The sequence below is a fragment of the Mobula birostris genome, chromosome 3 (assembly GCF_030028105.1).
Source record: "Mobula birostris isolate sMobBir1 chromosome 3, sMobBir1.hap1, whole genome shotgun sequence".
NCBI lineage: Eukaryota > Metazoa > Chordata > Chondrichthyes > Myliobatiformes > Myliobatidae > Mobula > Mobula birostris.
This window is the reverse complement of record NC_092372.1, coordinates 223222359-223250153: the sequence shown is the minus strand read 5'-3', so window position 1 is coordinate 223250153 and position 27795 is coordinate 223222359. Positions and strand designations below refer to the sequence as shown.

General features: G+C 46.9%; 1 protein-coding gene across 2 annotated transcripts in view; it reads left to right on the top strand.

Annotated features, from left to right (window-relative positions):
- The first annotated feature begins 709 nt into the window (after positions 1–709).
- The window catches only part of gars1 (glycyl-tRNA synthetase 1), a 39300-nt gene continuing 12214 nt past the window's right edge, over positions 710–27795 (top strand). Inside the window, exons 1-11 of one of the 2 annotated variants that reach the window (XM_072254212.1) lie at positions 711–959; positions 10821–10922; positions 16221–16323; positions 18164–18305; positions 20151–20239; positions 21626–21702; positions 23714–23859; positions 24382–24531; positions 25352–25514; positions 26805–26969; positions 27400–27508. In XM_072254212.1, coding sequence (XP_072110313.1) covers positions 723–959; positions 10821–10922; positions 16221–16323; positions 18164–18305; positions 20151–20239; positions 21626–21702; positions 23714–23859; positions 24382–24531; positions 25352–25514; positions 26805–26969; positions 27400–27508 — 1483 coding nt within the window. In that variant the 5' untranslated portion in view covers positions 711–722. Of the gene's footprint in view, positions 960–10820; positions 10923–16220; positions 16324–18163; positions 18306–20150; positions 20240–21625; positions 21703–23713; positions 23860–24381; positions 24532–25351; positions 25515–26804; positions 26970–27399; positions 27509–27795 lie in introns of both variants that reach the window. The other variant, XM_072254213.1, reaches the window with a different exon arrangement.

Here is a 27795-nt window from a genome sequence, read left to right as displayed (position 1 = left end):
GATCTTTCTTTTGGACTATGTATTTATTTTGTAATTGATAGTAATTTTGTGTTTCTGCACTGTACTGTTGCCACGAAATAACACAATTTACGTCATCACACACCGACTGCTGTGCGTCGGGTAGCATCTATGGAGGGGAATAAAGATCCTTCGTGTAAATTAATCTGATTCTTGGGGATTTCATCATCCACTCTCTGTAGCTGCTTCCTCCGCGGCAGGCGAAGTTGTCCTTGGAGTCTCGGGTCACTAGGATTTCATCATCCACCGTCTGCGCTTCCGCCAACCTCTGAGGTGTTACTGTCTGCTCCTCCCCGATGGCTCGCCTATTCCCTCGGCCAACTTTCTCCCTAACCACACCTCTCACTTACACCCCAGCCCCCTGGCCCCTGGCCCCTGGCCCCTGCCCCCTGCCCCCAGCCCCCAGCCCCCAGCCCCCAGCCCCCAGCCCCCAGCCCCCAGCCCCCAGCCCCCAGCCCCCAGCCCCCAGCCCCCAGCCGCCAGCCGCCAGCCGTGTCCGCTTCCGCGTTCTCCCCTCAAGCCCCGCCCCTCTGATGTAATCTCATTCATTCCCCGCCTTCCCGTAAGCACCGCCCCTCTGGTCTATCCCTGATTGCCATTGGCTTCTTCCCGCGGACAAGACCCGCCCATCTAGGGGTACTCTCTGGCTCTCATTGGCTCATTCCCTGTCCGTCCACAAGCCCCGCCCTCTCCGCCCGCGCCTCATGCTGCTGCGGGCCGCCGTCGCCTCCTCTTTGCGCGTGGTGTTTCCCGGCGCGTCGATCCGCTGCTTGGGTGTGTCGGGCCCGGGCCTCCTACAGCCGCAGCCGCCGCCGCCGCCCCCGAGGAGACAGAAGCAGCAGCAGCTGCCGCGGTGGCAGCGCCAGGCTACCGGCATGGACGGGGACGCGAGCACCGTGGAGCAGGCGCTGGCGCCGCTGAGGCAGGCGGTGCGGGAGCAGGTGGGAGCGGCCGGGGTCCGGGGTCCTGAGGGAGAGGCCGAGCTGACGGGTCCGGCGCCGGCGGGGAGGGAAGGAGACAGAGTGATCGGGTGGGAAGAGGGCCTTGGGACAGGGCTAGGCTGCAGTGAGGGAGCAGGCCTGGGCCCCGCTGCGCCGCTGTGCTCGCATTATATTAATATAATGTTTCATTATGGTTACTTGTACCGAGAGAGAGTGGAAAGACTTGCTTTGCTTGCCATCCGTGCAACTCATTGCATCAGTCTGTTTAATTTCCGTTTGTTTCTGTAGCCTGCTCTTATTTCTCAATCTGCTGGAAGAGCTCAGTTGTCCCATGCGGCATCTGTCTTGGAGACGGGTGTGGGAGGAAAGGAATTGATTCATTGACATTTCGGCTTCAGGCCGTGTTAGTTCCTTTACCTTCCCGGTTCAGAGTGCCTCCAGTAGATCGTAGCTCCAGATTTCAGCATCTGCAGCCTCCATCAAAGTTGCTGGTGAACGCAGCAGGCCAGGCAGCATCTCTAGGAAGAGGTACAGTCGACGTTTCGGGCTGAGACCCTTCGTCAGGACTAACTGAAAGAAGAGACAGTAAAAGATCTCTTACTATCTCTTCCTGACGAAGGGTCTCGGCCTGAAACGTCGACTGTACCTCTTCCTAGAGATGCTGCCTGGCCTGCTGCGTTCACCAGCAACTTTGATGTGTGTTGCTACAGTGAGTGAAGCTCCTTTTCTCTTAAAGTGTAGTATTAAACTGGGTGGCGGATTTGTGTGTAAGTGTGACAGCGACCAGGTAATCTGCTCTGGTGATGGTGACTGACGTATAAATAGAATAACTATTCAAAATACATTTGTTATCAAAGTACATATGTCACCATATAGTACTTGGCGATTCAATTTTGTGCAGGTATTCACAATGGAACAAACAAATACAATGGAAAATTACAAAGGCTGACAAACAAGCAGTATGCAAAAGAAGGTAACCTGTCAATACAAATGACAATTCAATGGGTAATACTGAGAATTGTGAACGTGAGTCTGCTGGTTGTGGAATCAGTTCCGTGTTGAGGTGAGTGAAGTTATCCACACTGGTTCAGGTTGTAGGTTAATAACTGTTCTTGAACCTGGTGGTGTGAGACCCAAGGCGGGCCCGAGGGTTGGAAGTTCCTTTGAATGAGTGCTGTGGCATTTTATTCTATCTGTCAGGAAGCTTGGAGCACTTTTAGTGGACGCTCAGTTTGGCCAGCCTGTTTAATACTTCACCTGAAAGGAGGAAGACAGAGAGGCTGCAGTAAAGTATCGGAGCTCGATTTCCTTGAATGGAGTTAGAAGGCTGTAGGTTTGAGAGCACTGAACAGAGCTAGTGTCTGATTCTTTGGGCCTTTATTTTTATTTAGAGATGCACCGTGGAATAGGCTCTTTCAGCCCTTCCAGCCACGCCACACAGCAGCCCCCGATTTTGTCCTAACCCCTTCGCAGGACTGTTTACAATGACCAGTGACCTGGTATGCCTTCAGAAAGCGAAGCACTGGGAGGAAACCCACACATACCACAGGGAGATAGATCATACAGAGACCCCTTACAGAGGATGGCTGAATTATACTCCAAACTCTGACCCGTAATAGTGTCGCCTTATCGGCTACACTACTGTGGTGTAGATGAAAGATTCCGTTTTTAGAAAGATTAGCTATCAGATACACTACCATGGTGTAGAAAGTAAGTGTTTTTTTTAAGAAAGATTAGCTTTATTATCACATGTACAGTGAAATGCATTGTTTGCATCAAATTAATTGGTTGAGGATTGTACTGAGCTCATGTTGCACGTTGTCCTGGTGCCAACGTAACATGTCACAACTTATGAGCCCTAACCTGTGTGTTTTGGAAGCCCCCACAGTCATGGGGAAAACTTACAAACTCCTTACAGACGGTCAGAAATTGAATCTTAGCGCTGGTGCCTTGAAGTATTGTGCGAGCTGCTGCATTGTTACTAGTTTAGATTGTGATTTATATAGACGTGTTGAGGACATGATAGGTTTGAAGTAAGACGATTTGATATATCAACAGGGTCATAAACACAAGAGATAATCTGCAGGTGCTGGAAATCCTGAACAACACACACAAAATGCGGGAGGAACTCAGCAGGCCAGGCAGTGTCTATGGGAATGAATAGAGAGCAGACGTTTCAGGCCGGGATCCCTCGTTAGGACTGGGAAGGAAGGGGGAAGACTCCTGAATAAGGTGGTGGGGTGAGGGAATGGAGTACAGCCTGGCTGGTGGGGGAACGAGGGTGGTGTATGAAGGTGGGGCCAGGTGAGGGGGGAAGGGGGAGAAACTCGGAGGAAATAGGCGGAGGAGGAGGAATCAGATGGAGCGGAGAGAAGACCATGGAAGAGAGAGGGTTATGGTTGGAAGTGAATGGAGAAGACTCTATAATCTGTGGAGCTGTAAATCCTGGCGTTCAAGTCCATCCTCAGGATTGCTAGCTACTCGATGTGATTAATGTGTCAAGGCTGTTTTCAGATGCCTCCCTTGAGAGGAGGCCTGTGCCTGAGGGCTGTGCTGTAGCTGGTATGCTCCCTCTGCATCCTGTGTGCCTCTGAGTGAGTGCAGTTTCAGCAGCCTGCCGACGACAGTGCAGCTCCCGAGATCCCGCCTCTGCCACGTTTCTGAGCTGCAGCCTGACTCTCTGCTGCAGTTAGAGCACGGCTCCATTACAAGCTTCAGAATCCAGAAGTATGTGAAACGTATTTTGTGACCGCAGTACATTACAATACATAATACAAAACTACAAATTGTAATAAGTATGTGTGTAACAGTATGTGTAATGCAAGAAAAGGATTTGTGTATAGGGATGTGTGTGTGAGTATGTATAATGAGGCAGTGTACATGGGTTCAATGTCCATTCAGAAATCTGATGGCAGAAGGGAAGAAGCCGTTCCTAAAACGTTGAGTGACTTCAGGCTCCTGTACTACCGTGATGGTAGCAATGAGAACATCGCTTGTCCTGATTGATGGGGGTCCTCAAAGTTCGAGAAGTTCAAAGTATAATTTATTATCAGGAGTAAATACGTGTTACCACGTTGCAGGGTTACACGTGTTACCCTGAGATCTTTTTCCGCGGGCATACTTAGCAAATCCATAAAACAGTAACTGTTAGAATCAATGGACAGAAAACTGCAAATGCAGATAAAAATGAATAACCAGCATGAAATAACAAGTTAAGAGTCCTTAAGTGAATGTAGTTATCCCCCTTTATTCAAAAGTCTGCTGGTTGAGGGGTAGTAACTGTTCTTGAACCTGGTGGTGAGAGTCCTGAGGCTCCTGTACTGTACCTTCTACATGATGTGAGAAAAGAGCACAGCCTGGGTGGTGAGGATCTTCGATGGATGCTGCTGTTTCGCAGAAGCCTTTCTGTGAAGGGTTTTTACCCGTGATGTACTGGCCCAAGTGCACTACTTTTTGCAGGATTTTCAGCTTGGAGGCATTGTGTTCCCATACCAGGCTGTAATGGAGCGGGTCAGCACACTTCCCACCACACACCTATGGACGTTTGCTAAGGGTTTTGATGACGTGCCGAATATCTGCAGACACCTGAGGAAGTAGAGGCGCTATCCTGCTTTCTTTGCGGTTATATTTATATGATGGATGCTGCCTTTTTGGGGCATGGCCTTTTGAAGGTGTCCTCGATGCTGGGGAGGCCAGTGCCCACGATGGAGCTGGCTGAGTTTACAACTTTCTGCAGCTTTTTTACTGATCCTTTGCAGGGGCCTCTCCGTACCAGGCAGTGATGCAATCAGTTACAGTGCTTTCCATGGTATATCTGTACAAGTCTTTGAGCATCTTTGGTGGCATAACAAATCTCCTCAAACTCCTAATGATGTATAGTGGCTGTTGTCACTTTGAAATTGCATCGATCCGTTGAGTGCAAGATAGAGCCTGAGAGATGTTGGCACCCAGGAATTATTAGGAGTTTCTGCTTCCTGATCCCACCTGAATAACTGCCCTCTGTAATCACAGGCAAAGTTCCCTCTGTTTCTTTCCAGTTGTCTGGACCAACCGTTGCTCTAAACAGGAGATTTTTACGTGGTCTGAAAACTGCTCCGCACTTTAATAAGCCATCGTGTAAAAGGTTTCAGCTGCGTGACAGCAAAGGCTGTGTGCATGGGAGCACTTCAGTTACTGTGCGGCTGTGCGCCTGCGTAGCTTAGAGGGAACGGTGATCACCGGGTAGATCTTTGATCCCGACAGTGGAAAAAGAATGGAAGAATGTAGATTTATTCAGCTCCTTTCATAACCTTGATGCCTCGATGTGAAAATTGCAGTCAGTGTAGGGAATGCAGGAGCTAATTTATGTAGACTGTCTACACTTCTCACTGCCTCAGTAGAACAGTTGGCATTATCACAGACCCCACCCACACCAGACATTCTCTCTCCTGCCCTCTCCCAGTTGGCATAAGATGACAGCCTGTGCCGCCTGCTTCAAGGATGGCGTCCACCCCACTGTTATAAACCATTTAAATGGTTCCCCAGTACAGGTTTCCCCCGCCATCCGAAGGTAGAACGTTCCTATGAAACAGTTCGTAAGCCCGAATGTTGTAAAGCGAAGAAGCAATTACCATTTATTTATATGGGAAAAATTTGTGAGCATTCGCAGAACCAAAAATAACCTACCAGATCATGCCAAGTAACACATAAAACCTAAAATAACAGTAACATATAGTAAAAGCAGAAATGATATGATAAATACACAGCCTATATAAAGTAGAAATACTTCTCTACAATCATTGCTGCACCGTCTACCGTAGCGAAAATCTCACGCAAGCGCTCTCGGCAGAAACACTCTCTCCAGTAACCTTTAAGCTGTGAAGCTGCCAAATCATACCAAATAACACATAAAAATACACAGCCTATATAAAGTAGAAATAATGTATGTACAGTGTAGTATCACTTACTGGAATTGGGAAGACAGCGAGCACACTGATGATGGTGTGTTAGGCTGAGTCGTCAGAGATTGGGGTGGTGGGACACTGAGATGGCATTTCATCATTGTCTGTTTCCATCAGGGCAGGTAGGTCATCTTCTTCTAGGTCTGCCTGCCTCGATGTTGAAGGTCGAGGTTTGTCATCTGATGTGGAAGGCTTGCTTCACTGCTTAGCCTCACGCATTTTTCTATCTTACTGTTCTTTGTAAGCACTCAAACCACCCTGCACTAAACCTACGTACCCTTTCAAAATTAAAGTTGTACTTTATCATTGCAGCGAAAATTTCACGCAGTTGCTTCATGTTCAGTTCCTGGACGACTTCACTTTCGGTCCGTTTGCTACTGTATTCGGTTTCGATTGTTATCTTTTCCTCTTCCAATTGCATCAGCTCTTCATCTATCAGTTCATGGTCATGGGATGCCAAAACCTTTTCAACATCATCTTCGTCAGCTTCCACAAGCCAAACTCACTTTGTCCTTGCTTTGTTCACCACGATCGAAATGCTTAATTATGTCTAGTTTCACGCTAAGTGTAACACCCTTACAAACTCTTTCAGGCTTTTCCGACACCTTAGAACTCATCTTGCTAACGGCTGCTCAATGCAATGTGTTTAAGCAATGCCGTTCCGAATCCGGGGGAGAACAGCTGCTCGGGGTGCACGCTGCCTTTCTTCGTAACAGTGAAAACACCTTCTGATCGTAACAGTGAGGTTTCGTAAAGCGAACGTTCGAAAAGTGGGGGACACCTGTATAAGATAATGAGAGGCATTGATCGTGTGGATAGTCAGAGACTTTTTCCCAGGGCTGAAATGGCTAGCACGAGAGGGCACAGTTTTAAGGTGCTTGGAAGTAGGTACAAAGGAGATGTCAGGGGTAAGTTTTTCACACAGTGGTGAGTATGTGGAATGGGCTACCAGCAACGGTGGTGGAGGCGGATACGATAGGGTCTTTTAAGAGATTCCTGGATGGATACATGGAGCTCAGAAAAATAGAGGGCTATGGGTAGCCCTGGGTAATTTCTAAAGTAAGTACATGTTGCAGCACAGCATTGTGGGCCGAAGGGCCTGTGTTGTGCTGCAGGTTTTCTATGTTTCTATGCTCTGTGCTCTTTGGGACCAGCGTAGGAGAGAATTACTCAGCTGCTGTATCTCTCTGGGATCAGTCAATCTATTGACGCGGCCAGTCTGAGAAGCTCTTTCTGCAGGTTCTTAAACCTCAGCGGAGGGAGGGAGTTTTCACGGTGGTAGGAGCTGTCATTGAGCATTCAGTGTTTTGCAGCTTTCCCCTGATGGGAGAGGGGAGAAGAGAGAACATCCGGGGAGGAACTGCCTTTTGAGCTAAAAAAAAAAGTACAGGTGGACTAAGATGTCAACTGTCCTGTGCTATCACCAGTGGGATCATCAGTTGATCTGCCACCTGTCTTCAGGAGTTTCGGCCCGCTTACGATCAAGATCTGATTATACTGAGGCAGCGCAGATTGCTGGTTGTGGGCAACACTTGGCATCGTCCTTGCCTGGAAGAGGTGGTTACTAGCAAATTGGCTGCTACAATTTTCCCATTTTGTTCTGCGTTTCCCAAAAGAAGTTATAAAATGGAGCAACACACATCAAAGTTGCTGGTGAACGCAGCAGGCCAGGCAGCATCTCTGGGAAGAGGTACAGTCGACGTTTCAGGCCAAGACCCTTCGTCCGGACTGAGCATTGTGGTGTCTGAAGTTGGACTTCCTGGAGCTGTGAAAGTGAAGCCTTTGGAGTGGAACTTTTGCTTGAGGACAGTTTGTTCAACACACGGGCTTTTTATTTATCTCACTGTTCAGGGTCTTTTTCCTTCTCTTCTTTATACCTGTCAGCTATGTAGAGTTGACAGGCAGGATGTGGGAAGGCATGCAGCTTCTAACAAACCGCGTTAAGGAGTTGGAGCTGGAACCGGATGAACTCCGGATCGTTTGGGAGGCTGAAGGGGGCGATAGGACATATAAAGAGGTCGTTACACCCAGGGTACAGGTCCCAGTAAGGAGGGGAAAGGGGTTAAGGAGCTGGTGAAGAGTACCCCTGTGGCTACCCCCCTCAACAACAGGTAGATCAGATTGGATACTGTTTAGGGGGTGCGGTGGTTGACCTAACAGAGGAAAGTTACAGCGGTCAGGTCTCTGGCACTGAGTCTGCCTCTGTGACTCAGAAGGGAAAGGCATGGGGGATTTGTTAGGGGAACGGACAGGAGCTCCTCTGGGTGAGAATGAGATTCCCAGATGGTATGTTGCTAGGGTCTGGGATATCTTATAGATAGAGTCCTCGGCATTCTTAAGTGGGAGATTGATCAGTCGGAAGTCATGGTCCATGTAGGTACCAATGACGTGTAGGAAGAGTGATGAGGTTCTGCATGGGGAGTTCAGGGAGTTAGGTGCTAAGTTAAAGGGCAGGACCTCCAGGATTGTGATCTCAGGATTGCTACCCATGCGATGTGCTAGTGACACCAGAACTAGGAAGATTATACAGTTTAATACGTGACCAAGGAGTTGGTATGGGGGGGGGGGCATAAGATTTTTGGATCATTGGGCTCTCTTCCAGGGAAGGTGGGACCTGTACAAAAGGAACGGTTTGCACCTGAACTGGAGGGGGACTAATATCCTAGTGGGGAGATTTGATAATGTATGGTGGGGTTTGACCTAGAGTTGGAGGGAGGTAGGAACTATAGTGTCAGAACAGTTGCTGGAGAGATTGTGGAGGCTGATGTTGGTAAAACCTCAGGACAAGTTGGAAATCAAAAGGTTGAGCATGGTGCGACAAAATCAAAAAGCGTGAATACAAAACTGAAGGTGTTGTATCTGAATGCGTACAGGATACAGAATGAGATAGGTGAACTTGCAGCACAGTTGCAGATTAGCAGGTTATGATGTTGTAGGCATCACTGAATTGTGACTGAAAGATTATAGCTGGGAGCTTAATGTCCAAGGATACACATTGTATCGAAAGGATAGGCAAGAAGGTGGCATTGCTCGGTTAAAAAATGAAATTAAATCATTAGAAAGAGGGGACATGGGGTTGGTAGGTGTTGAATCACTGTGGATAGAGCTGATGACCTGCAAGGGTAAAAAGAAACTGATGACACAACCATGGCTAACAAGAAGTCAAAGCCACGATAAAAGCCGAAATAGAGGGCATATAATAGAGCAAAAATTAATGGGAAGCTTTTAAAAACCAACAGAAGGCAACTAAAAAGGCCATTAAGAAGGTGAAGGAGAATAAGGGGTGACCTCATTGAAACCTATTGAATGGTGAAAGGTCTTGATAGAGTGGATGTGGAGAGGATGTTTCATATGGTGGGAGAGTCTAAGACCAGAGGACACAGCCTCAGAATATAGGGGTGTACTTTTAGAACGGAGATGAGGAGGAATTTCTTTAGCCAGAGAATGGTGAATCTTTGGAATTCTTTGCCACAGGCAGCTGTGGAGGCAAAGTCTGTTTGTATATTTAATGCAGAAATTGATAGATTCTTGGTTGGTCAGAGCATGAAGGGATACGGGGAGAAGGCAGGAGATGGGGATGAGGAAAATTGGATCAACAATGATGAAATGGTGGAGCAGACTAGATGGGCCAAATGGCCTAATTTTACTCCTATATCTTATGGTCTTGTGGTAAAATCCGCTCCAAGTGAATTCGACCTACTCACTTGATACCCCTTCAATTAGCTTCTGCGATGCCTAAAGGTCAGATGTCAAATTGTCCTGTGATTAGCGTAGGGTTAAATCGGTGGGTTACCGTGTAGTGCGGCTCGTTGGGCAGTAAGGGCCTGTTCTGTGCTGTAACTCCAAATAACTGAAAAAAACAAACACCTTCATTCCAGGGAAAACTCTCCCAGCCTCCTTTGCCTGGTCTGAGCAACATTGCTGTGATTAAGAAAATTAAGCGTCTTTTCTAGCTTAAAAGGCGATTCCTCAGAAGGTGGCATCCATCATTAAGGACCCCCATCACCCAGGATGTGCCCGCTTATTGCTGCCAGTAAGGAGGTGGACAGGAGCCTGAAGACACACTCAACTTTTCAGGAACAGCCTTTCCCCCTCTGCCATCAGATTTCTGAATGGACAATGAACCTCACTATTTTTGCCATTCTTTTGCACTACTTGCTTAATTTAAATTTTTAATGTATTTCTTACTGTGGCTTAGAGTTTTTAAATAGTGTATTCCAGTGTACTGCTGCCACAAAACAACAAATTTCACAACAAATGTCAATGATATTAAACCTGATTCTGATTAATCACATTCTTCCCATAGCATAGTAACCAGAACTGCACACAGTACTGTGTTCCCTGTCCTGCAGTTGTACAAATGAACTCTAGACCGAGACTGGACACATGGGGTATATTGCTTCTGAAGTTTGATGTGAGCCCTTTTTACTGGAAAAGCTCACTACTGGCTGGAATTCAGAAGAAAGAGAGGAGATCTTATAGAAACGTATAAAATTATGAAGGGGATAGATAAGATAGAGGTGGGAAAGTTGCTTCCACTGGTAGATTAGACTGGAACTAAAGAACATAGCCTCAAGGTTTGGGGAAGTAGATTTAGGACGGAGATGAGGAGGAGCTGCTTTTATCGTGAATCTGTGGAACTCTGTGCCCAATGAAGCAGTGGAGGCTAGCTCAGTAAATATATTTCAGACAAGGTTGGATTTATTTTTGAATAGTAGGGAATTAAGGGTTATGGGAAAAAGGCAGGTAGGTGGAGATGAGTCCATGGCCAGATCAGCCATGATCTTATTGAATGATGGATCAGGTTCAGTGGGCCAGATGGCCGACTCCTGCATCTACTTCTGATGTTCTCATGCTTGGCTTTGGGACTATGTAACGTCTCCAACGTGTCCTAATTCAGCTGTGCTGTGTTCCTTTCCAGGGAGAACTGGTTCGGAAGTTGAAAGCAGGCAGCGCTCCACAGGTGGACGTTGATAAAGCAGTGGCAGAACTGAAGGCACGGAAAAGGAGCTTGGAAGCCAAGGTATGAGCTGCAGTCTATGACAGCGGCACGCGCCACCTGTGGCCATGTGATGCTCCGTAATATTTCTGACTCCACCGTTCTCTCATTTCTCATCCGCGTGCTTCCTGGGGCAAGTACCTTGGAGCTAAAGTATCAGTGACTGTGAAGTCCCTAACTGCTCACAGCCTCTGAATCTCCTCGGCTGCCATTAACTGCGATCCTTTGACCGTGCTCCCTTGACCTCTATCCTGCCATTCTTGGACTTGCATAGTCCCTGAGCTCTGTTGTTCCCTCCGTAAACAACATTGGGTGGGACATTCGCACGTTCCTCACTGCTGGTCATTGTTCTCCATTCGTGGTAGATGCTGATATTTTAACGGATTCTGAATAATGAAACAAAGGGTGTCGTTGGGGCCCATGCCCCGAACACTCTATCAGTTCTGAACATTGGCGCTGGGATGTGTGGTGGCTCTTTTGGGTCACCCCCAGTCCATCCTTGGTTGTTAACATCCTGTGAAATGCATGATTTGTGTTTCGATGTACATGTGGTCAATGAATCAGAATGCTGAACGTAGAACGTAGTTTACGGGGATTACTGGGTGTACGTTCTCATCGTACACTGGGGGTGACAGCATTGGGGGCTGGGAACTGGAGCCCTAAGTCAGTAAGGGAAGGATCAGACCTGATAGGAAAAGTATTGAAAGGCAAAATCAAAATAACAGGTATGGTCCTGGACTTATTTCCTGGCATAATTTACATATTACTATTTAATTATTTATGGTTTTATTACTATTTATTATTTATGGTGCAACTGTAACGAAAACCAATTTCCCTCGGGATCAATAAAGTATGACTATGATAGGTTGGATAGTTTGAAGTGTGTATATTTTAATACTAGAAGTATTGTGGGCAAGGGTGAACTTAGAGCGTGGATCAGTACTTGGAACTACAGTGTCGTAGCTGTTACTGAAACTTGGTTGGGAAAGGGGAAAGACTGGGTTTTCGAAGTTTTTGGAAAAAGACTGAGAAGGAGGTAAAAGAGGGGGTGGGGTTACACTACTAATCGGGGGTAATATCATAGCTGCACTCGGGGGAGACATAATGGAGGGGTCAGACACTGATTCCTTTTGGGTGGAACTCAGGAATAGTCAGGGTGCAAACACACTGAGATTGTACTACAGACCCCGTATTTGTTACCGGGACATTGAGGAACAGATAGGGAATCAGGTTAAGGAAATGTGTGAAAATAATAGGGTTGTTGTCATGGGGGATTTCAACTTACTATTATAAACTTGGACCTCCTTGGTGTAAGGGGTTTAGATGGGGCTGAATTTAAGTGTATCCAAGTAAGCTGCTTATATCATGTGTACTGTACCTCTGCTGGGTAATGAGCCTGGCTAGGTGACTGACCTTTCAGTGGGTGAACAGTGACCACAACTCCTGATCTCTCAGGGTAATTATAGATAAGGATAGGTATGGTCCTTGTGGGAGAGTTTTAAATTGGAGTACGGCAAATTCTGAAGACATTCAGCAGGAACTAAGAAACGTGTGGTGGTTGTTTAAATATCAATTGCACAGGATTCAGGAAAGCTATGTTCTAGTTAGAAGGAAAGGTGGGAACAGAAAGGTAAGAGAACCTTGGATGTCTAGAGAGGTGATGAATTTAGTCAAGAAGAAGGAGGGAAAGCAAATAAAATTTGGAAGTTAGGATCAAATAAAGCACGTGAGAAGTATAAAGAAGCCAGAAAAGAACTAAAGGGAATTAGAAAAGCCAAGAAGGGCCGTGACAAGTTCTTGGCAGGTAGGATTAAGGTGAATCCCAAAGCATTCTATATATACATCAAGATTAAAAAGACATCTAGGGAGAGAGTGGGACCACTCAAGGATAAAGTGGATGACATTTGCCTGGATGCAGAGAATGTGAGGTACTTTTCTTCAGTGTTTACCAAGGAAAAGGATATGGAGGACCAGGAGATCAGTGCTAAGTGTATAAATACATTAGTGCATTTAGAGGTCAAGGAGGAGAAAGTGTTGGGCCTTCTAAGGAATATTAAGGTGGATGTCCCCAGGGCCTGAAGGGATTTACCCCAGGTTATTGAAGGAGGCAAGAGACTAGGTTGCTGGGCACTTGACCAGTATCTTTTGTGTCCTCTCTGAGCACAGGCAAAGTCCTAGAGGACTGGAAAGTGGCTGATGTTGTACCTCTATTTAAGAAGGGAACAAAGGAAGATCCTGGGAACTAGACCGGTGAGTCTCGTGTCAGCTGTAGGGAACTTGCTGGAGAAAACATAGGGATGGATGTATGAGCATTTGGACACTCATGGCCTAATTAGAGTGAGCCTGCATGGCTTTGTGCATGGCAGATCATGCCTTTCCAATTTGGTTGAGTTTTTTGACGAGAGAGATCAATGAGGGTAGTGGATGTTGTCTACATGAATTTTAGTAATGCGTTTGATAAAGTCCCTCATGGGAGGCTAATCCAGAAGATTAAGATGCATGGGGTCTGTGGTGAATTGGCTGGTTGGAGTCAGAACTGGCTTGCACATAGACTGAGGGCAGTGGTTGAAGGGACATGTCGAGCTGGAGGTCTGTGATTGGTGGAGTTCCACAGGGATCTGTGCTGGGACCTCTGCTGTTGTGATGTTCTCAAGTGACCTGGATGAAAATGTAGATGGGTGGGTCAGTAAATTTTCAGATGATACCAAGATTGGTGGAGTGTTGATAGTCTAGAAGACTGGCAAAGAATACAGCACAATATAGACCAGTTGGAAATGTGCGCTGAGAAATGACAGGTGGAGTTAAACCCAGATAAATGTAGGGTGTTGCACTTGGAAGGACAAATGCAAGGAGACAATACATGTTAAGGGCAAGATCCTTAACGGTGTTGCTGAGCAGAGAGATCTTGGGATCCAAGTTCATAGCTCCGTGAAAGTAGCTGCACAGGTCGATAACGTGGTTAAGATGGCTTATGGAATACTTGATTTTATCTGTTGAGACATTGAGTTCAAAAGTCAGGAGGCTATGTTCAACTTTATAAAACTCTGGTTAAGCTGCATCTGGAGTATTGCGTATGGTTCTGGTTGCTCCCATTATAGGAAGGATGTTGAAGTTTTAGTACATAAGAGTTCGCCAGGAGGTTGCCCGTTTTAATGGATGTGTGCTATCATGAGAGGCTGGATGAACTTGGGTTGTTTTCTATGGAGCGTCGGAAGCTGAGGGGAGATCTGCTAGGAGTTTACAAGATTGAGAGGACAGAGTATCTGTTTCCCAGGGTAGAAATGTCTAATACCAGAGGGCATGGATTGAAGGTGAGGGAGTAGGTTCAAGCAGCATATGAGGGGCAAGTTTTTTCCTCAGTGGTGGATGTCTGGACTGTGCTGCCTGGTATGGTGGTTGAGGTAAATACATTAGAAGCTTTTAAGAGATGTTTGGTAAGGAAGATGGAGGGAAATGGACATGGTGTAGGTTGGAGGGATCAGTGTTTGGGTCTTCTGTGATTTGCTTTTCAGCTGGTTTGGCACAACATTGTGGGCCAAATGGCCTGTTTCTGTGCTGTACTCTGCCTGTCTAGTCAGAATCAGGTTTAATGTCACTGGCATATACTGTGAAATTTATTGCTTTGTAGCAGCAGTGCATTGCAATATATAATAAAAACTACAAATTTCAGTAAGTATACACAGTGGCGATAAAAAGTATTCACCCCACCCCTGGAAGTTTTCATGTTTTACAGCTTTGAATCACAGTGGGTTTAACTGGACTTCTTTTGACACTGATCAACAGAAAAAGACTTTTTTGTATCAAAGTGATAACTGATCTCTACAAAATTATCTAAATTATAAATACAAAACACAAAATAATTGATTGTAAAACTATTCACCCCCTTCAAGTCAGTATTTAGTAGATACACCTTTGGCAGCAATTACAGCCGTGAGTCTGTGTGGATAGGTCTCTATCAGCTTTGCACATCCAGACACTGCAATTTTTCCCCATTCTTCTTTACAAAACTGCTCAAGCTCGATCAGATTGCTTGGGGATCATGAGTGAACAGCCCTTTTCAAGTCCAGCCACAAGTTCTCAATTGGATTGAGGTCTGGGCTCTGATTTGGCCACTCTAGGACATTAATTTTGTTGTTTTTAAGCCGTTCCTGTGTAGCTTTGACTTTGTTCTTGGGGCCATTGTCTTGCTGCAAAACAAATCTCCCAAGTCATAGTTCTCTTGCAGACTGCATCTAGGATTTCCCTATATTTTATTGCATTCATTTAACCCTCTACCTTCAGAAGCCTTCCAGGGCCTGCTGCAATGAAGCATCCCCACAGCATGATGCAGCCAACACCATGCTTCATGGTAGAGATGATATGTTTTTGATGATGTGTGGTGTTGGCTTATGTCAAACATAGCATTTATTCTAATGGCCAAAAAGCTTAATTTTGGTTTCATCAGACACTGGAACTTCCAGCTGACTTCAGAGTCTCTCACATGCCTTCTGGCAAATTCTAGTCGAGATTTCATGTTTTTTTTTCAACACTGGCTTTCTCTTTGCCACTCTCCCATTAAGCTGTGACTGGTGAAGCACTTGGGCAACAGTTGTATGCAGTCTCTCCCATCTCAGTCACTGAAGCTTGTAACTCCTTCAGAGTTGTCATAGGTCTCTTGGTGGCCTCCCTCACTAGTTCCCCTCTTGCACGGTCACTCATTTTTTGAGGACAGCCTGCTCCAGGCAGATTTACAACTGTGTCATATTTTCTCCATTTCTTGTTTGACTTAACTGTACTCCGAGGGGCATTCAGTGACTTGGAAATTTTCTTATATCCATCTCCTGACTTGTGCTTTTCAATAACCTTTTCTTGGAGTTGCTTGGAGTGTTCTTTTGTCTTCAATGGTATAGTTTTTGCCAGGATACTGACTCACCAGCAGTTGGACCTTCCAGATACAGGTGTATTTTTACTATGATCAATGGAAGCACCTTGACTGCACTTCTTGGAAACTCTAGACCTAGAGTCTTGTGCATGAAAATCTCAGGAGGTCAGCAGTTTGTGAGATAGTTAAACCACCCTGTCTGTCACCAACAATCATTCCACAGCCAAAATCACTTGAATCTTCCCCATTCTGATGTTTGGTCTGAACAACAACTGAATCTCTTGACATCAATGAGCAGTTGTACCTAATAAAGCGGCCACTCGGTGTATGTTCTCATTGTCTGTTATGTAGATTTCACTGCTGCTAAGATGGGGTAGTGCTGAGGCTCATGTGTTTGACCAGTTTTAATGAAAATGCTGCAGATGTCTGAGCAGGTTTCTGTTGTCTCCTTGTCTGCACAGGAGCTGTCTCTGCAACCCAAGGATGACATTGTTGACCGGGTGAAAATGGAGGACACACTGAAGAGACGGTTCTTCTATGATCAGGCTTTTTCCATCTATGGAGGTAGGAGAACTTTGGGCTTGTTTGGGGAAGTAGGCATTCATACTGTGACTTATTGTTGGGCAGGAAGTCCATGCTTGTACGGTAGACCTGCCCTTGGGTACTGTGTCCAGTGTGATACTGCATGTCTGTGTTCCACCTTCCCAACTGAGAGCTTAATAACAGGGTGGGAGAATGTCCCACTCCCCAGCTCAGATCTTCCACACTAGCAGTCTCCTTTCTGGCTGCAAGTCGTAATGTTTGTAGGTGCTTGTTTCTCAGATCCTCCTCCTGTCTTGCTGTCTGTTTTGTTTCTCCCAGACTCTCCTGTGTGTGTTAAGTGTTTGTGTCAGGACTGGTGTTTACTTTCCGCAGGGCAGTAGTGGACTGGTTTGGTTTTACGGAACAGTACAGGCCCTTCGGCCCATGATGTTGTGGAGAAACTGGGTAGGTCAGGGAGCATATGTCGAGGAAAAATAGGCAGTCAATACAGAAGGTTTTGACTTCCCTCTGAGAGGGCCACAACTTTACCGTGGTTTGGAGGTTTGCGAGCCTGAATGACCCGGCTCTTGGTAGGGTCATCCACGCCAGACAGGTCAAAAGGCCATACCACCCAACCTCCAGCTTCAGCTCAGCGCTAACAGCCCTGAATACTCAAACAAAGCTGTTACAGAAACAGCAGTGATCTACATCTGTGTGTGACGGTATTCCTGAGTCTCCACCCGGGACTTGTACAACTGACAGTAGTGAAAACTGAGAGGAAGCTACCGACACGATGAAGGAAGCTCTGAACACATCCAGAACTGGAGGCCAGTGGTGTAATGGGCAGTAAGTGTTGGCTGTCCAGTCCCCCCAAACCCCCAAGAACCCTCTATGGCTCGATCCACTGATGTACTCCAGTCTGTTTTTCTCTCCAGATTCCAGCACCTGCAGTTGCTTGCATTTCACAATAACAGCTGGAATTCCATTGAAGACGACGGAGCAGAATTAGGCCATTTGCCCCATCACATCTCCTCCACCATTCCATCATGGCTGTTGTATTTTCCTTTTCATCCTCATTCTCCTGCATCCCCCCCCTCCCCCCATACTACTACATTGACTCAGGCCCAGGGGGCCAGCGTCGGGCACATGCCTTACAAGGCACGAAACGAAAGACTGTGTGGCATGCCGCTCCTCACACAGACAGTAGGTGGCCATTGACTCACAAAGAGCACGCCCGCCCTTTGACAGGCTTTGGTTTCAGTCCTGCTGGGTGCCTACACACCCTCCTCCCTGGTTAACCGAAGTGCACCGGGGGTGTGCCAGTTGAGTGGCCGACAACCGGACCCGGGACAGGTAGCACTGGGCAAGGCCCTGACCTGACAACATCGGCTAGGCTAATTAAGTGCCTATCAACCTCCACTTTACAATTAAAGGAAATGTATTATTGAAGTACATAATGTCATCATATACAACCCTGAGATTCATTTTCTTGTAGGCATTCACAGGAAAATAAGGAAATAAAAAAGAATTTATGAAAAACAATACATAAAGACAAATAACCACTGTGCAAAGGAAGACAAATTGTGTAAATAAAGTGTATACCTAATATACAGTGCACTTCTGGCATATTATATAGAAGAGAGTGGATGACTTTGCCTCCACAGTTGTATATAACAATGAATTCCACTCTGACTAAAGAGACTCCTCATTGTGTCTGTTATGTCTTTGTGGAGACATTGCATCCCATTTAGAGAATGGCAGAGACATCCCACTGAACCCACAGGAAGGGCCCCGTGGGTGATGGGGTGGGTGCCTGTGTGGTGGGAGAGGGGCTCTGCAGCAAGTGCATCGGGTAACTCGTGTGCAACTCTGCCTTGGCCAGGGGTGAGTGGTCTGTACGACTTTGGTCCTGTTGGCTGTGCCCTGAAGAACAACACCCTGCAGATCTGGCGACAACACTTCATCCAGGAGGAGCAGATCCTGGAGATCGACTGCACCATGCTGACTCCTGAACTGGTCCTCAAGTAAGCCCCGGTGTCGTGGGTGTGCCGAGTTTCAGATGGGGAAAAGAATTCTGGCAATTTTTTTTTAAAACAAGTGTTCTGTCTGGTTGTATCACTGTCTGGTACGGAGGGACCACTGCGCAGGATCGAAAAGCTACAGACGGTTGTAGACTTGGCCAGCGCCATCATGGGCACTAGCATCGCCACCTTCAAAAACATCTTCAAAAGGCTCTGCCTTAGGAAGGTGGTGTCCATCCGTCGTGAAGGACCCCTCCACCCAAGATGTAAATGCACTTGCAATCCTAGTATGACCCAAGGGTGCCAAGCTAGTGTAGTGGTTAGCGTGATGCTATTATAGCTCAGGGCTTTCTGGAGTTAACAGTTCAGTTCTGGTCGCATTCTGCCTTCCCCAAGGAATCCGTAGATTTTCCCCAGGGTTCTCCAGCTTTCTCCTGCAGTCCGGTTGGTAGGTTAATTGGTCGTTGTAAATTGTCCTGTGATTAGGTTAGGGTTGATCAGGGTTGTGGGAATGCTGGGGTGGTGTGGCTCGAGGGGCCGGTAGGGCCTTCTCTGCACTGTATTGCTAAATAAAAAAAATAAAAGCACTGAGGGCAGAGGTACCCGGGTGCATGTGTTCAGAGGTCCCCGAAGGTAACAACACTGCTGGTGAGGTGATTAAGACAACGTAGGGGATAGTTGCAGCCGTTAGCTGGGGCACAATGGAAGGCTAAGGGGGGGGGGGGTGGCACAGCTAATTAAAATGTCAGGCTACAATTGACTTGTGTTCATTTCCATATGGGAAGCTTCATTTTTACCATCAGAGAGCAGGTACAGGAGCCTGAAGACCCTTGCACACAATTCTTATTGTAATTTATAGTAATTCTTTGTTTTGCACTGTACTGCTGCCACAACACAACAGATTTCACGGCATACGTCGGTGATAATAAACCTGATTCTGATTATGGCAGGAGATGGTGGTGCAGAGTGGATAAAGCTGTTGAGAAGTCTGGGGCCACCTTTTGGTCAGTCAGAATCAGGTTTATTACCACTAAAATATGTTGTGAAATTTATTGTTTTGTGGCAGTGGTACAGCGCAATACTTTTTTAAACTATAAATCACAATAAGAAATATATTAAAAATTGGTTCAAAAAGAGCAGGGTAGTGTTCATAGGCCACTTGGAAATCTGATGGTGGAGGGGAAGGTGCTATTCCTAAGGTGGTAAGTGTGTTTCCTCAGGCTCCTGTGCTCCTCCCTGACAGTAGTAATAAGGAGAGGGCAAATCTTGGTTGGTGAGTGTCCATCATGATGAATGCCACCTTCATGAGGCATCCCCGTTTGATGATGCCCTCAAAGATGGGGGTACTGGTGCCCATGATGGAGCTGGCTGGTCTTACAGCCCTCTGCCACTTTTCCTAATCCTGCATGTTGGCCACTCCATACCAGGCAGCGATGCAGCCGGTCAGAATGTTCTCTGCAGTTCACTACAATGTGGCTGTGTTGGCCACATTGGCACCATTCAGATAAGCCATCCAGGTAAATGTCTGGAAAGGGTTACGAGCCAAACATGGCAGATGGGACTAGCTCACTGGGCAATGGTCTGCATGGACCAGTTGAGCTGAGGGGTCTGTTTCCAGGTATGGCTCTTACAAGATGCCACTCCAACCAACAACCATTTGAAGCAAGCCATGGGTCCATAGTTGCCAGGGTTTGTGACACAGGCTTGGCTTAGATCACCCTGATGGAGAGGTGTTGGACCTTCATTTTTTAAGGGGACTATTGCAGCAGGATTGATGAGTAGTTTGGGACTTCCTTGAGATGTTTGGTGACATGAGAATGGCTGAGTTTTGGTGATTGGTGTTGGCAGGGCATCTGGGCACGTGGACAAGTTTGCAGACTACATGGTGAAGGACCTGAAGAATGGGGAGTGCTTCCGTGCTGACCACCTGCTCAAAGGTAATGCTCGCTGTCTTGAGTTGGGGGGTGGGGGTGGGGTGGACCAAGAGGCACTCTCCAGGGGTAAGTGTGGTATGGAACCCTCTGCCTGAGAAAGAAGTGGATCAGAAACCCTACCCGATGCCTGGAGCACGAGGTGAGGAATAGGACCAGTCCAAAGGGCTGTATTGGTTCAAGTGGCCTGTACCCTTCCTTCATCCTCACTCCACCAAGAATGGGTTCAATGTCTCCTGTAACCTTTCTGGGAAAACTCGAACTCCTCACCCCTCCCAAATAAGGGTATACTCCTGATGGCCCAGTGTTTACTTTTGTCCATTATTTCATAACATATGACATGGGAGCAGAATTAGGCCATACAGCCCATTGAGTCATCTCTACCATTTGGTCAAGGCTGATTTATTTTCCCTCTCAACCCCATTCTCCTGCCTTCTCCCCTTGATGCCTTTACTAATCAAGAATCTATTAACCTCTACCGTAGATAGACCCATGATTTAGCTTCCATAACTGCCTGTTTCAATGAATTCCACGGATTCACCACCATCTTGCTAAAGAAAATCCCTCATCTGTGTTCTAAATGGATGCCCCACTATTCTGAGGCTGTGCCCTCTGGTCCTAGACTCTCCCACTATAGGAAACATCCTCTCCATGTCCACACTAGACCTTTCAATATTCAGTTAGTTTCAATGAGATTGCCCCTCATTCTTATCTCCAGCGAGTACAGGCCCAGAACCATCAAACGCTCCTTGTTCCTTAGCCCTTTCATTCCTAGGATCATTTTCGTGAACCTCCTCTAGACCTTCTAATGCCAGCACATCCTCGTTAGAAAGGGACATAATACTCCAATTTTAGTCTGACCAATGCTTTATAACGTCTCAACATTACATCCTTACTTTTATATTCCAGCTCTCTGGAAGTGGTAACTTTATATGCCTTCCTTGCCACTTACTCAAGCTGCTAGTTAACGTTTAGGGAGTCCTGCATGCAGATTCCCAAGTCCCTTGCACCTCTGTTTTCTGAATTCATTCTCTGTTTAGAAAATGGTCTACCCCTTTATTCCTTCTACCAAAATGAATGACTATACCCTTCCCAACGCTATTCCATCCACCACTTTTTTTGCCCATTCTGCTAATCTGTCCAAGTCCTCTGTAGACCCTTGCTTCCTCAACACTTCCTGCCTGTCCACCTGTCTCAGCACTCAGCGTCTGTGGAAGGAGAAACGGTTAGTTTCTCAGGTGGTAGCCTCTTCGTCAGATCACATGCTGGGCTCGTTGGCTGAAGTGTTCTGGCAGATCAAGCTGGAGCGTTTGTGTCGGAGCTAAGCTGCAGGGAGGGTGTGGTGCTGGCGGGACGAGACGGTGGTCCCACGTTTGTCTTCTGCTGTTGCAGCTCATTTGCAGAAATTGATGTCGGATAAGAAATGCTCAGCGGAGAGGAAGGCAGAGATGGAGGGCGTCATCACCCAGGTAAAGAGCTCTATTCCTTATTCTCCAGTCCTGTCAAAGGGTCTTGACCCAAAATGTTGACTGTACTTTTTTCCATAGATGCTGCCTGGCCTGCTGAGTTCTTCCAGCATTTTGTGTGTGTGGCTTGGGTTTTCAGCGTCTGCAGATTTTCTCTTGTTCGTAATTGCCTTTCCTTTGCTTGTAGCTTCCAATCCATCCTTGGCTTGTTGACCCTCCCCAGTTTATTGAGTGATGTGTGTTGGCTTTTGTCCATTACAAGATAACCCAACGTGTTAATTATCACATCTTCACTGATCTGTTAGCCAAACAAGTTAAAACATATTGTGAGAACATGGATTTCCCAAAGGTCCCATGGACCTCTGTTTGGTCATAGAACACTACAGCACAGCACAGACCCTTCAGCCCATCTCTTGTACTGGACTATTACTTTGACTAGTCCCATCGACTTGCATCCAAACCATAGCCCTTCATACCTTTTCTATTCATGCACCTATCCAAATTTCTCTTAAATCTTGAAATTGAACTTGCACTGGCAGCTTGTTTCACACTCGCACCAGCCTGAGCGATGAAGTTCCCCCTCGGGTTCCCCTTAAACATTTCACCTTTCACTCTTAACCCATGACCTCTGGTCTCACCCATCTCCGAGGAACATCGCTGCTTACATTTACCTTATCTCTACCCCTCAATTTTGTATACCTCTATCAAATTTCTCATTCTCCTGTGCTTCAGGGAATTAAGTCCTAACCTATTCAATCTTTTCCCTAAACTTGGGCCGTCCAGTCCCAGCCACACCCTTATAAATTTTTTCTGTATTCTTTCAACCTTATTGACATATTAAAGCTCCCTCGTCTCCCTACCCTTGAAATGGCTCACTTGGGGAATGTTGTACAGGAAGTTAGTAAGGCCACAAATGAGGACTGGGAGGCTTGGATTAGAAGGAGAGACTGGATATGCTGGAAATGTTTTCCGAGGAGAACAGGAAGCTGAAAGCTGATATTACAAGGTTTATAAGGTGGATGGTCATAAGAACATAAGAAAATAGGAGCAGGAGTCGGCCATCTGGCCCGTTGAGCCTGCTCCACAATTTGATAAAATCACGGCTGATCTGGCCATGGACTCATCTCCACCTCTCCGCCTTTTCCCTATAACCCTTCATTCCCCTACTATTCCAAAAACCTTTATTTTAAAAAATGACCCTTTTCTCATGGTCCTGGAGTGAAGAGGGAAAAGTTCTACATGGCACCTGGAGAAACATTGTATCATTTCTTAATGTATGCATTATTAAATGACAAAAGAGGACTGCGTGTCCTCATAATCTAAAAATAATCTAATCTAAAAAAAGAGCAACGAGTCATGCAGAGGGTGGTGTGGTCTCTCAGTGGAAGTGGTAGAGGAGCTTAAAACAGGAGTTCCCAAACAGCTTGGTCCATGGCATCAAAAAGCTTGGGAGCCCCTTGTTTAAAGTTGTTTAGGTTTGTGCAGATTGGTTCAAGAAGCAAACGATTTGAAGGGAAGTAGCTGTTCCTGAGCCTGTTGGTGTGGTACATCCTGCCTGATGGAAGTTTTACAGTGGATCAGTGTTGGGGATTCAATTCCCATTGCTGTGTGTCGGGAGTGTGTGAGCTCTCCCCGTGACTGTGCATGTGTCTTCCAGGATCTCCGGTTTCCTTTCACTTTGATAGTGGACGGTTTAGGTTTGTGAATTGTGGGCATGCTGGGTTGGTGACATTGGGGGCCGTCCATCACATCCTCACTGATGCAGAATGAAGCATCTCACTGTTCCAGTGTACGTTTGACAAATCGGGCTAACATTCCCTCTCTCTAACAGCATAGCGGGAGTCTTTGATAAATGTTTCTTTCTTGAGGGAGTGTCTCGTTTAGATGTTGGGGAGGGAATCGGCTGAGGTGACTGAAGGTGAAGATTATAGGAATGCCTCAGTGTATGCAACTTAAACAGTCAAAAGCCACCGACATTGCAGAGAAATGGTATACTTGTATTTTGTCTTAACAGATGGACAATTACAGTCAGCAGGAGTTAGCGGATCTGTTTGTGAATTACAACGTCAAGTCTCCAGTAACCGGGAACGACTTGTCTCCTCCGATCGCCTTCAATCTGATGTTTCAGACATCCATTGGGCCAGGAGGCAACATGCCAGGGTAAGGTATTACCCAGCGAGCACCGTTGGGGAAAATTAGGGCAATGTGTGCCGTTCTGGCCTTTACTCCGTAGGGAGGACAAGACTGCAGCAGAGATTCACCAGGATGTTTTTTGGGATGAGGTGTGTTAGTTACGAGGATAATCTGGGCTTAGTTTTTCCTGAAGTGGAGGAGAAGGGAAAAGAAGAATCTGGTAGAGACATTTGAAATTGAGATGTAGGGGTAGGGTAGGTACTAAGGAACTCTTCTCCATTACAAAGGTGTCAAAAACCAGAGGGTGGCGAGTTTGGAGGGAATTGAGGAAGAAATTTTAACTTGGAGCTTGGTTGGAATCTGTAACTTCTCTGAGCCAAGAGTAGGTAAGAGAGATTGGTATGACTTGGTCAGCATGGAGGAGTTGGGCCGAAGGGCCTGTTTCTGCACTGTGTAACACCGTGGAGGGTTTCCATCTGCCATTGAAGGTGCTCCTCAGTGCTGGTGTGTGGAGCTCATCTTAACCCACTGCTTCCATTGTACTTCCAGCTACCTCCGGCCTGAGACAGCTCAAGGGATCTTCCTGAACTTCAAACGGTTGTTAGAATTCAATCAGGGGAAACTTCCGTTTGCTGCCGCCCAGATCGGAAATTCATTCCGGAACGAGATCTCCCCGCGATCGGGTCTCATCCGGGTCAGGTGAGGAGAATCGTGACTACTTGCTGGTGACGTCTTTCTGGTTTTCTTGTCATGTGGTACAGTGGAAAGACTTTGTTTTACACACCGCTCATACAGATAATTTCATCACAGCAGTTCAGTGAGGTAGCACAGGGGAAAAGCAATAATGAATGCAGAATAGAACGTCACAGTTACAGAGAAAGTGCATAATGAGGTAGACCAAAAGGTCAAGAGTTCACCTTATTGTACTGGGTGACGGTTCCATAGCCTTGTAACAGCAGGGTAGGAGTTGTCTTTGAGCCTGGTGGTATATGCTTTCAGACTTTTGTGACTTCTGCCTGATGGGAGGGGGAAGGAGAGAGAATGGTCGGGGTAGGTGGGCTCTTTCATTAAGCTGGCTGCTTTACCGAGGCAGTGAGAAATAAAGACAGTGCCCCACGGAGGGGAGGCTGGTTTCTGTGATGTGCTGAGCTGTGTCCACAACTCTCTGTAGTTTCTTGCAGTCTCGGACAGGGCAGCTGTCTCTGTACCAAGCTGTGATGCATCTGGACAGGATGTTTTCTACAGTAGATTGATAACAATTGGTGGCGTCAATGGGGGGCAGTTTCTTTGGCTGCTTGAGGAAGTAAGGTGATGTCCTACATGTTCACAATTAATTATTTCTGTGATTAGTGGATCCACCATAGCCTCTCCTGCCTCCACGCACATCCTCCTTGTGTTGTTTGTTGGTTTTTAATGAAAGTGATGTGTTTCTGAATCTGGGGGGGTATGGACTCACTAAGGCTGTGGTTTCGGCACAGGTATTTTTAACTAGCATTCTAACCTCTGTCTGGCTGTCCAGGGAGTTCACCATGGCAGAGATCGAGCACTTTGTGGATCCCAGTGAGAAGAATCACCCCAAGTTCTCCAGTGTGGCTGACCTCGAGATCATGCTGTACTCTAGCCAAGCCCAGACCAGCGGGCAGTCAGCGCGGAAGATGCGACTGGGGGATGCAGTGGAGCAGGTGAGCCACGCTTGCACTTGTGTTTCAGTATCTGTGCTTATCAGTTTAATTACACACCAGTGTCGGAGGAACACGAGTGCAGTGGCCTTACTATCTGTGATTACTTTAACTCCCTTCAGGCTGTGTCATGACCTCTTTCCCCCTCCAACCCCCACCCACCCTTGACCCCCTCCTCTCCAACCCCACCACCCACCCTCAAGCCGCCCCCCTCTCTCTCTCTCTCTCTCTTGCCCCTTCACCCTTCCATGGTTAACAGATTTGAGATTCTTCAAGTGAAGATGAATTTGAGTCCAGCCAAATTTTCCATGTTACTGGAGAATGTGACAGGCTGCCTCTGCTGTAGATCTCAGCGTGGTGTCTGAGGTTCTTGTCGCAGATCAGCACTTGAACTGAGTGGTCGGACAGTCTTAATCTTTGACTGAGTTCTTGTTGCTGTGACTGGCCCAGACTGGGTAAGGTTGGCAATTTGGGGAAGGTGGATCTGACACTGGGAAGTGACTGGTTAATTTCCCCTTCCACTGTGAGTGACCCCTCTGTCCTCAGTACCCCACTGCCAAACATCATGACATCCCAGTTATGTTACTCATGTACTCAAAATTAAAAAAGTACTTTCAATCCTGCCCTGACTGCTGAGGGCAAGTGTGTTTAATGACTTTACCATCCTGTTTGCCTGTGTTACACCTTTGGGCAATTCTGTATTTGTTCCCCTGGATCTCTGCTCTACAATACTTCAGAATCAGGTTTATTATCACTGATATATGTCATGAAATTATAAACATGAAGTTCTACAGGTCCTGGAAATCCAGAGCAACACACAAAATGCTGGAGGAACTCAGCAGGTCAGGCAGTGTCTATGGAAATGAATAAACAGTTGAGGTTTCAGCCCGAGACCCTTCCTCAGGACTGGAAAGGAAGATGATTCCAGAATAAGGTTGTGGGAGGAGGGCAAGGAGTACATTTCCTTCCCTTTCTCCCTTGGTCCACTCTCTTCTATCGGATTCCTTCCTCCCCAGCCATTCCGCTTAGATTCACCTATCACCTAGCTTGCATTCCTTCCCCCTGCACCCCCCATCTTCATTCAGGCTTTGCCCCCCCCCCCCCCACCTCCAGTTCTGATCAAAGGTCTCATGGGTTCATTGCACATCTGTAGAAATTTGCTAGTCTTTGTGACAGACCAAATCTCTTCAAACTCCTAATGAAATATAGCGGCTGGGGTGCCTTCATAATTGCATCAATACATTGCTGCATGCTTGGCTGTCTTTAACTTCTCAAGTGCACATGCCATTGCAGGGAATCATCAATAACTCAGTGCTGGGGTACCTCATCGGCAGGATTCACCTCTTCTTGCTGAAAGTGGGCGTGTCGGCTGACAAGCTGCGGTTCCGGCAGCACATGGAGAACGAGATGGCCCACTATGCCTGTGACTGCTGGGACGCGGAGTCCAAGACCAGCTACGTGAGTGTCTTCTCCTTGGCTGAAGGCCTGAACCCTTACACAAAGTGTACCTCCCAACTTCTGGCAATTGGTTTATTATTGTATGTGTACCATGCCACCCGTTTCTCATCCAGTTGCAGCAAGGCAAGGGGCAAGGTATTCTGTGATTTAGAGATGCAGCACAGTTACAGGCCTTTCTGGTTCAATGAGCCTGCCCATCCGTTTACACCCACGTCACCAGTTCACCTACTACTCTAACCTGTACGTCGTTGGACTGTGGGAGGAAACTGGAGCACTGGGAGGGAACCCACATGGCTACGGGGAGAGCGTGCAGACTCTTTACGGACAGTGGCAGGAATTGCACCGCGATCGCCGCTGCTGCATTGCTGTGCATGTGTGAATGACTTGTTCCCTGTTGCAAACTCACTATTGTGCATCTCCCTCTCCGCAGGGCTGGATCGAAATAGTCGGCTGTGCTGACCGGTCGTGCTACGACTTGGCTTGTCATTCCAGAGCGACCAAGGTGCCTTTGGTCGCAGAGAAGCCTCTGAAGGAGCCCATATCCTTGTCTGCTTGGAGTCCGAGTGGGCTTGAGTGGAGTTGACATGGGAGTAATTGCTGACCGAGAAAGGGTTGCTTCTGCTCACTAGTTCATCCCTTGATCAATACACTCCTGCCCTGTATGATCATGTTTGCCTCAACACCCCTTCTATGCCAGTTTCCTGTAATTCCTTAATCTTTCAAATATTTATCTACTTCAGAGGCCCTCCGTTGTTGGGGTCAGCCATGGATGTTGCGCACTAGCTGTATGCGAGCCAGGGCAGTACAATATGGAGAGCAAGCTGTT